This window comes from Danio rerio, chromosome 20 (assembly GCF_049306965.1).
Source record: "Danio rerio strain Tuebingen ecotype United States chromosome 20, GRCz12tu, whole genome shotgun sequence".
In the NCBI taxonomy this organism is placed as follows: Eukaryota; Metazoa; Chordata; class Actinopteri; order Cypriniformes; family Danionidae; genus Danio; species Danio rerio.
In genome coordinates, this window is record NC_133195.1 from 29063291 (window position 1) to 29074156 (window position 10866).

General features: G+C 35.9%; 1 protein-coding gene across 7 annotated transcripts in view; it reads left to right on the forward strand.

Moving 5' to 3' along the window:
• Positions 1 to 10683, forward strand: part of syne1a (spectrin repeat containing, nuclear envelope 1a) — a 329974-nt gene extending 319291 nt beyond the window's left edge. For 6 of the 7 annotated variants that reach the window (XM_073933275.1, XM_073933274.1, XM_073933278.1 and 3 more), the window contains 11 exons: positions 61 to 361; positions 483 to 551; positions 2635 to 2738; positions 2823 to 2949; positions 3033 to 3244; positions 4956 to 5156; positions 6320 to 6448; positions 6816 to 7028; positions 7450 to 7542; positions 8065 to 8123; positions 9761 to 10683. In XM_073933275.1, coding sequence (XP_073789376.1) covers positions 61 to 361; positions 483 to 551; positions 2635 to 2738; positions 2823 to 2949; positions 3033 to 3244; positions 4956 to 5156; positions 6320 to 6448; positions 6816 to 7028; positions 7450 to 7542; positions 8065 to 8123; positions 9761 to 10022 — 1770 coding nt within the window. In that variant the 3' untranslated portion in view covers positions 10023 to 10683. The remainder of the gene's footprint in view (positions 1 to 60; positions 362 to 482; positions 552 to 2634; positions 2739 to 2822; positions 2950 to 3032; positions 3245 to 4955; positions 5157 to 6319; positions 6449 to 6815; positions 7029 to 7449; positions 7543 to 8064; positions 8124 to 9760) is intronic. The other variant, XM_073933277.1, reaches the window with a different exon arrangement.
• The last annotated feature ends 183 nt before the right edge of the window (positions 10684 to 10866 follow it).

A 10866-nucleotide genomic window follows, 5' to 3' on the forward strand; every position in this document is an offset into this window, starting at 1 on the left:
AATCTTTTGTATCTCAGCTTTTGCTTCTTCGGTGTAACATTGGTTATTTCTGTCTGGCAGCTAACCGATGATGAATGTGAAGGCTCGGATCATGAATTCGAATCAGATGACCTGTCAGACCTTCAGTGGGGTGAGGATGGTGCCATTCAGCAGGCATCCAGCAGACCCTCTTCAGCTGCCAATGCTCCTGCTCGCACAAATGGTTCAGGACGGGACACCCCAGCCAGCGTAGACTCTATCCCGCTGGAATGGGACCACGATTATGACCTGGAGCCAATGAGCCACACCATGTCTGCAGAGCGGGTCAGACAGAAAGATGAGGATGAGGATTTGCTGTGTATGGCTACTGCAGCACTTACTGGTGAGTGCATTTGATTGGATGGATGTTTAAGAGGTGATCCTTCGACTATGTGTCCACCTCCTTCAGTAGGGTTTTTTTTATAAACTATTGGTGTGTGTTGTTATGTATTTCTTTTCCACAGATGTAGTGATTCCTGAGAGCCCTGAGGCTTATATAAAACTAACAGAAAACACTTTGAGGTCCTCTTCTGGTAGGCAATAAATTGCGGCATGCCAAATTAACGCTAAACTACACTGCATGCTAAAGTGTCCTTTTTCAAATGTCATATTGCATGAACTGCACTATTGCATGCTTTTTTTAAAAGTGCATGTCAGACATTTGATAGAGTTCTGGTTTGTTGCATTTACATTTTTCATAGTGAATGACGCAAATAGGCATTAAATGTGGGGAAAATAGGAGAAAATTGTTTAATGGCACCAATAAAATAAGCCAATAACATCACAAGTTAGGAATTTGGTGAAATTGGAAAATAATTAATGTGATGTTGTTCATTAAATCAGGTCAATAGATCATAAGGATGTGGTCCCTGTCATTTAATACTGTATGTTGAAAGCAGAATAAAGAAGCCAAAAATCTGAGTGAGGCAACATACTCTAAAATCAGAGACATATTTAAAATAGTTGTAGTTATTAGTAGTTATTAAATAGTTATTTAAGGCTAGCAGCAATACATTTCTGTTTACACTTAAGGGCGTCACACACCGGATGTGCTGCTCAGCGCTGTGACCTGGCACGCACATGACAGTTGAAAGTATCGCAAACCAGACAAGCACATTCGTATGCTATTTAAATTGAAACTAATCACATGGCGCTCTGTGGCGCTGCAGAAATATGAACAGTGTCCTGAGTCGTGGCTGGGCGCCACGGACAGCGGCCGACTTGTGGCACCGGTGTGTGTACCCTGATAGAAACCCATGTTTAGAATTCTAAAATGCATGGCACTGTGTGGCGCGACACTGTGCGTCGCTGAACAGCACTTCTGATGTGCTTTCTGGTGAATTTTCTGGTGAATCATTTTAGTCTCTTTATGTATCTAAGACTCATTAAGGTTGCATTTATTTAATCAGAAAATAAAACAGTAATATTATAAAATATAATTACAATATTAAATAACTATTTTCTATTTTATTATATATTAAAATGCAGTTTATTCCTGTGATGGCAAAGCTCAATTTTGCCATTGATTCTACAGGTACTACAGGGAAACTCCACTGTTGTTTGAGATGATCTCAGAGTGTGTTTAAGAAACCTTTTTATTATTGTTGTTGAAAATAGTTGCTGAATACAGTAATAACTACAAGTATTTAAAAAAAGCAGATTCCTTTGAAAAGCTAATATAGTTCATATTGCCTAATTGTTGGAACTGCATACATGCCACAAGTTGAACTGCATTTACAAAGACATCTCCTGCATAACCACCATGTTTATAACTTTATTTATCCTAACATGTAGGGAATTTTTTCAAAGTTACAAAAAAAGCAAATTAGGTGAATTAGAGTAAGACAACAAAGTGAATTAGGTGGGTTTCCATTAAGTTGTTTGAGGGGCTGACTGTTGTATTGGTAACCTAGCCACCAAGAGATAACAAGTGATATGGCAAATGCATCTCCTTTTATTCAACATTAATTCTTTTTTGCATTCAAATCCATGCAAGTGTAAAACTTAAGCATTATCAGGAGATTTTTATTCAAAATTTTGCATTTTCATCATCGTTTCTCATGTAATGCTTAAAAATGCTAATTAACACAGGGTGATGGAAACCCAGCTAATGTCCATTAGTGCACTTACATGAAAAGCAAAACACATTTTATGTACTTATTAGAAAGTTATCCAGAGTGCACTACAGTTTATTGTGGTTTTACTACAGTTATTATTGTATATATCAAATTCATTCATTCATTTTCATCTGCTTTTCCGGGGCCAGGTTGTGGGGGCAGCAGTCTCAGCAGAAAACCCCTGACTAGAAATTTTAATTAAAAATTATATAAATAAAATTATTGTTTATATGATGTAAATCCCAATATTCCATTATTGCATTATGAGGGTGCATGTAAATTGTTTCCTATTTTACTATTAAAGCTAAATATTTGTTGACAGCAGAACAAAAGCTTTTCTAAGTAACATTTCCATTTCATATTCAGCAAATAAAACTTAACAAGCTAACAACATTAATATACTAATACTGTGGACACAAAGTGTCTGTATTGTGAATAAGCCTTATTTTAAAGGTACTCACGTAACATCCTGAGTTAATCAATACATTATTTCCCACAGGAGAGGCAGTTCGGCTGTTAGACACTATGCTGGACAGCAGCCGCTATAGCCTGCAACAGACGGACGGCTCTATGGATGCTCATGACACCTCCTACATGGGCTACGTGAGTTCAGATTTAGTGTGCCACTGGCTTTAATCTGCAATCAAACATGAATAAATGGTTGATTTGTTTTTTTGCTTTGAACAGATGCGTCTAATGGACGACTGTCGTGGCAGTCTGAACATGGTCAAGAGGGTTGAGGGAGAGCTGGAGGAGGACGAGGAGAACCTGTCAGGCCTGAGCAACCCTGATAACACAGAGACACAGAGCACAGGTCAGTCCCGCATTGATGCTTAGGCTGCTGTGCACACGTCTATGCTTCAATCTGATGCTATTGTGGTGACTGTTATGTTTCAGGTGTGATCGAGCGCTGGGAACTGATCCAGGCTCAGTCTGGAGATTTAGAGCACAGACAGACTGAAGACCTGCTGCTCTGGCAACAGATAACCTCTGACCTGGAGGACATGGAGGCATGGCTTGAAGAGGCTGAGGCAGAGTTAGCAGAGCTGAGGGGGAGAGACCTTAGTGCAGACATACACACTATTGAGCAGAGAATTCGAAGACTCAAGGTTTGTGTTGCCTGCTTGGCTTATGACAACAGAGAGTCTTGGAAGAAATTATGTTCCTCTGGATATAAAACTGATGGTTATGTGTTTGAGTAAAAAAATTATTTGTTCTGCAAATTGCTGACAAGATTTTTTATAGATTTTGTCATTTAGAGCATAAAATGACCATAAAATTAGCCAGAAGAAAAACATGTTTTCATGCCATGTTTTCAGTCATGGCTATATTCATTTTCAGACACAATTCTGGTCCTAGCTTATAACATAGCAAATACGATTTTGAGAGTTGTTCTGTGTACAGGCCTGAAATCAAGTGGACAATTGAAATATTTGAACAGTGGAATGTAGTTTCTTAAATAATAGCTACAAAATTATAGTCACAACACCTTGTTATGCCTTCAGTCAAGAATCATCCTAATGGATATATATATCGGCAAGGGTTCCCTCTGGATAGATAATGTTTTTCTTTTTTGTTTTTTCAAGCAGTTTTCAATTTATGAGTAAAGTAATGGCCGTGGCTAGCGCTACTTGTATAGATTTTTCAATTCTACTACATAAATCAAGATAATAGCCCATTAGAAATCCCAAGAGTGGATGAGTCTTCTGTGTTGCCTTACAAATTGGCAACATGCCTGAACAGCTCTGTTGCTGGTAAAAATAAGATGGCATTTAAGAACCACACGATGTAGGGGAAAAACATTTGTGTACATTGGTGTTCAAAAGATGAACATAATTTATTATACTACTGAAAAATGTATGTATCTGATTTATTTTAAACTGTTATTCATTTGCGGGATGACATTTTAACAGACATCATGCCAGTCCACCACATGGATCTCAGAAATCATTTTAAAAATGTTGCTGGCAATTTTGTTTTTTGACCAATTTAGTTTTGGATCAGTTTAATGTCCCCTAATGTTAGTGAAAAACATTCTGACTCCAAAAAAAAAAAATTCTCAGTGTTAGTATATTAATGGCAACATTGTCAAATTATATACCTTTAGTAAAATGCATGGTGTTGATAAAACACTTTATAAATGCCTCACCTGTATATTGTACAGTGACAATTCACAGTCGTTTTACAGCAAATCCCCAAAATCACATTTAAAATGAAATCTGTCTTTTGTATTTGGCGTGACTGTAAAATATAACAGTCAGCCATGCTTAAACAGATACATTTGGCACTGACAGCTTCACGAGTGGGCTGATCACATGTACATACTGTAAAATAAATCTTGCTTGCACCCACACAGATATTTCAAATCAGGCAGGATGTCAGCAACAGAAATAAACCAAAGGAAATCCACAGCACCCTGCTAATCCACATTCTGAGGCTGTTGGAGCATCTGATTACACTGTTTATTTTTACTTGCACAAACTAAAACGTGCATAGATTCCAAAGTGAACCTGTTGAACCAAAACAAGACTTGCACTACAGCAGTTAACTTCTGGTGCTCTACTGCATGCTTCTTGTGGAAAATGTGTATGTGTTGACAAGTCATGCAAGTATTATATTCATTTTGAGCAGAGGTCAGCCAAACAGACTTAAAATAAAACCCATATAAACATTTAATATAGGCCCACAATAGTGATTCTGGGTTAGACAAAAACCCCATTTGGAAGATGGATTCATGATGTATTCTGTCAGTAAATGAACATTCCTTTTAAACAACAAAACACGACACAAATCACACACTTTGTTCTTGTGTCCCAACAGGACCTACAGAAGGCCATGGATTCCCATAAGTCCAAAGTACTGTCTATCAACTTAAATAGTGTTACGCTTGTCCAGTCAGACTCAGATGAGAGTAAGGTTCTGAAGGCTAAACTGAAGGAGATGAACTCACGCTGGGATCAACTGGGCAAATCACTGAAGGACTGGAGAACAGCACTGCAGGATGCGCTGATGCAGTGTCAGGTACATTGCATTTCTTTACTGTTTTTTAGAAAGAAATACTTTTATTTAGGATTAGAATAGTGATGGATGCATTGCATTGATCGATAATGACTTTACTGACATATATTATGCTACGACAATATTTTTTGGAATAAATGCATTTCTATTGAACTTTCATTCATTAAAGAAACACTTCTGTTTTCAAAATTGGTAAGGCATATTTTTAAGACCTATTTTTAATATTAATATTAATAATGATATTGATTAAATATTATTAATTATTATTAATAATTAATTTTATTGACAATAATAAAATAACAAGGCAGGGCAAGTTTATTTATTAAGCATATGCAAGTGATTTACATAAACAAGAATAAAAGAAACAAGAAAATAAAATGATTAAAATAATACAAAAATTATTAAAATAGATAAAAACAGATTAAAATGTGTTAAAACAGGTTATAAAAGAATGAAAAAGAAAAGAAAGACATAATAGTGCAATCTGTCGGATGTAGCACAGTGGTCATTCAGTAAAGGCACATCTAAACAGAGTTGTTTTAAGTCTTGATTTGAATGAACCTAATGTTGGAGCACATCTGATCATTTCTGGAAGCTGATTCCAGCAGCAGGGGCATAGTAGCTGAAGGCAGATTCACCCTGCTTTGACTGAACTCTTGGAATTTCTAATTTATTTGATACTAATGATCTAAGGGATCTATTAGGTTTGTATTCAGGGAGCATATCTGTAATGTATTGAGGTTCTAGGCCATTTAGTGATTTATAAACAAGTAATTATACAAGTAAAATCTATTCTTAATGTAATTGGGAGCCAGTGTAGAGACCTGAGGGACAGATTTGCTGTGCTCTGATTTCCTGGTTCTGGACAGAACTACTAAACTATATAAAAAAACAAAACCATTCCGATTATTAAGTAAGTCTCATCACTTGAGTAGTTATGCTTAAATTCAGCTTTAAATATAAATAAATTAAATATATATAAAAAACAAAACAGCTACTTTAAAATATAATGGCACAATGTTCCTGTTTTATTGTATTTTTTTATTAAATAAATCTCCATTGGGTATCTTTTAAGACCATTTAAAAATCTTTCTTAGTTTCTAGGTAGTTTACCTTGAAATAATCAAAATTACTGTGACTAACTCACACTTTTTGCTTTTCTACAGGAGTTTCATGAGTTGAGTCACGGTCTTCTTCTCTGGCTGGAAAACATTGATCGGCGAAGGAATGAGATCATCCCAATCGCATCAGGGCTCGATCGACATACACTACGAGCACATCACAGAGCGCTAAAGGTACATCAGAACGGGTCAAAACTTCTTTGTATGGAGAGACTTGTGCTGAAAAAATTGGGACTTTATGCATAATAAATAAAAACGGAGAATAGAAAGCTTGTAGCCTTTAGTATGCTGATTATAGCATATAAAAAAGCTAAGAATAATATGACACTTTTTTTGTGTACTAGTTGATTGTTGGGTTAAAGTTTATTGAATAAGTTGGCATCTATGCAAAGTTGCTTATAGTTTGTTGGTAGACATATTAAGCAGCAAGTCTATTAATACTCTAACGATAGCTGTTCTTGTTATAGTCAACAGAATGCCTAAAGGGGACCATCAAGATAAAGTGTAACCTTAGAATACATTGACAAATGTTTGCCTGCAGCAAATCCAGCGTGAACTGACGGAGACGGAGCAGAAAGTGGATGGTCTGCAGGAGCTCTCAGGTCAGCTGCTGGTACAGGCTCATGGCAACGAGTGTCTGGAGGCCCAGGAGAGAGTGCACGTCATCGCTAACCGCCTGCGACTGCTCCTGAAGGCCGTAGAAACAGACCTGGAGATGCTGGAAAAAGAACTCCAGGATTCTGGGAACAGACAGGTCAGTCTACATATTAAATTCACACTGCATTATTTTAAGCTGAAAACATGGTCATTGGTAATTCCTAATATGCAGGTCAATGGGTACCAGCACTTTAAGAGTAAAAAAACATGTACAGGTGAAACAAAATGAATTCCTGTGGTTCTTTATGATAAACGGAGGGCTTGTGAAGGGAAAACGATCGGTCGGTGCAAGAAACTGAAATAGCTTTTTCAAGATTATTATGAATTACCAAGCACTATGGTTTCAGCTACAACTCTTTTTTAATGTTCTACTGAAAAAAGAAGCCACCTACATTTGATGACCTGGTGTGAGTGAGTAAAATCATCCATCAGTTTTCCATCAGCCAGTTTATTAATATGTTAGAGACTTTCTTCGATTTCATTTCAACGCTAAAACTCAGATCTTCACCAACTCACAGGATGCTTCCCTCTGGTCTGTAACGGATGAGACAGAAACTTCTGGATCGGTCAGTCCTGTTTCAGAGGTCAGCGTTTCCACTAAACGACAATCGGTAATGCACCTCCTCCATTTTTTTCTTATTATTTCAGGCATGGTGTGAAGGTCACTCCCCTGCTAATGTGAGGTGGTTGAGCTTATATCATGGGGACATTTTCAATAGATTCGTCCAGTTTCATTTTCTTCATTGACAAAATCCCCCAGGATATTTGCTCACCCCCCTCTGAAAAAAACTGCAAGATGTTTGGAAGTACTTTACTTCTATTGAAATTTATACAAGAAATGCTGGCTTTACCTTTCAGACGTGCTTTGATCAAATCAAGCTTTGTTATGTTTGTTTGAAGGTGTCTGCATGGAAAGCCAGGTTTCTTGCGTCTTGCGATATTTCCTTTTCATTTTGTCATTGCCACCTATTTTTGCTGCTGCGTTTTGTTTAGTTGTGACGGGTTTGTGATTATACTGATGGCCTGGCTATATGTTTCTGCTTGTCACCACAAGCTTTGTCTTTATTTGCTGGGACTGAAACATTCTTTCTTTCTTTTACCCCCCTCCCTCCCTTTTGCTCATTGCACAACAGCTACGAGGCAAATGTAGTGTGTCAGATCCAGGATCCTCATCCAGGCTTCGCCGTCACAGGTACCCTTCTCTCTGGGCTTTAGAATGCAGGGGGAGATGATGGACTTCTTCCAGATCCACAAATCCACCCCATCAGAGTCCTCTGTGTGCGGGCGCTTCACTTCTAAGAAATCTATTTGTTTTGGTTCCCAGTCAAGGATTCGTAGTAATCTGACGTGTTATTTTCCCCAAGAACATAATATTGAGTCTGACAGTGTCCTGTGAACACAAAAGGTCCATCATCTTTCTCCATTCTTGATGCCATTTGAAAAGTTTGAAATGTCATTTTCCAACCATGTGATTCTTTTTTGTTTTTGCTTTCATAATATTTTTTGCCATTTTACTTTGGTGATGCTGTCATGTTGTACATCTCTGCCTTGTAACAGAGAAAAGAACAGCCATATTGGGTTAAACTTTATAATAACTTTCATTAACAAACATAACATGAGTGTAATGCTTAACAATGTCTTATTTAATTTACCTTTTGGTAAATAGAAGTGCCATGAAACAGTATTTAATGCACTTGATCTACTGATTTGCTAAGCATTACATCATGTTTGTTATGACTTGTTAGTGAAATATATTGTGAAGTATTACAGAATATGTATGTATCTTTGATCATGACAAATATAGAAGCTATTTGTCCTGTAAGTCTGTCAGCACGTGACTAAATGTATGACTATATGCAAATAGAAAAACAGTGACCAATAACTTGTGAGTTGTGAATGGAAATTTGTCCATGGGTGGAAAAAAAACAGAAAAATTGGGTTTGTGATCTTCAGTTGAAGTCAGAATTATTAGCCCCCCTTTTTTTTATTTTTAAATATTTCCCAAATGATGTTTAACAGCAAGGAATATTTCACAGTATGTCTGATAAATTTTTTCTTCTGGAGAAAGTCTAATTTGTTTTATTTTGACTAGAATAAAAGCTGTTTTTAATAAAAAAAAAAATTGAAAAAAAAACATCAAAATGATTATTAAATATTTTTCATTATTTATATTTTTTATAGTCTACAGAACAAATCATCATTATACAATAACTTGCGTAAATACCCTAACCTGCTAGTTAACCTAATTAACTCAGTTAAGCCTTTAAATGTCACTTTAAGCTGTATAGAAGTGTCTTGAAACATATCTAGTAAAATATTATTTACTGTCATCATGGCAATAGATAAAATAAATCAGTTGTTTTAAATGAGTTATTAAAACTATTATGCTTAGAAATGTGTTTAAAAATCTTCTCTCTGTTAAACAGAAAATGGAGAAAGAATAAACAGGGGGCTAATAATTCTGACTTCAACTGCATATTTTACTATATATTTATAATATTTTTCAATTAGTTTTTACTTTTTCATTTTGAAGTTACTTTTAGTTATTATTTTAATCTTTTTTTCTAGTTTTAGCTTTAATAATACTTAAAACTATTTCACTTAGTTGCCAAAGCAACTTCTAATTTTCAATTTTCATTTAAAGTTTATATTTTGTTTCACTGTAAATGTTTTTAATAATTTAAGCTGAGAATAAAAGCATTTATTTAAAATAAATCACTCAATAGCATACAATAATCTGACTAACACAAGTTTTGAATATTTATGTGTGCGCTCATTATTTGAATGGCCTAATATTTGATCATCTATTATTGTTCTGATGTTTTGTAGGTTGGCCAGAGGTTCTGGCTGCGATTCGTCTCGCTCTGGTTCCTCCGGGTCACAAGGTGGCGTTGCTGTGGTTCGCTGCCAGCCCTTCCTCCTGCGAGTGCTCCGGGCGGCTCTGCCACTGCAGCTCCTCCTGCTGCTCATAGTGGGCCTGACCTGTCTGGTTCCCATGACTGAGCAGGACTACAGCTGTACCCTCGCAAACAACTTCGCTCGCTCTTTTCATCCCATGCTGCGCTACACCAATGGCCCACCTCCTGTATGAGATTTTACTGACTGACGCTTTTATACGTCCTGTAATTCACTGCAGGTCACAGAATGTGTTTCTGTCCACATGTCCAGGAACACATGTTCCTGTTCCTGTACAGTTACTGCTGCTAATTTCATTTTTCACTAAATGCGTACTATTGAACTCATTGCAATGTAGACTAGTGTTGGACAGTCAATCTGGTGAAGCTCTTCTGTACAAAGAAACGGAAGAGAAATAAATCATATATTATGTATTTAATAGCACTGACATACGCAAAAGGTACTGCACTTATACCGTCCACGAAAATGGCCAAAATTATTTGCTTAGACTAAGAAAAGTGTTAATTTTTTATTTTTTTATTATTTAAAACTGTAGAAAAAAATATTTTCATTGTTATTATTATTATTATTATTTAAATAAGATTTTGCATGGCAATTCAAATTTTTATTTTATGGCATGGATTTACTTTTTTTAAATCCCAAAATGTAAAACAGTAACTGATGTAGCTCCATGAGAGACGCGTGCTTTTATTACCGATATCTAATTATTGTATCTTAATTTGTGTGTTATGACAATGAAAATGTGACAAAACATTAATTATGATTACAATGTTTATGCCTATTTATGTATGTACAGTTTGCTAATGCTGACAATAAAGACAAATCTTTTCATTTAATATATATATGTATATATAAATTCTGCAAGTGTGCCTTTAAGTTTCTTTAAGATAATTATTATAATTTTTTTTAACTCCTGTGTAATTAATTGAGCTTCATGAACATTTTCACATTCAGGTCCTCCAAAATTAAAACGTTTGTACAAATGGTAACATTCAAGTATCCGATGTAAGAGCTGCTAA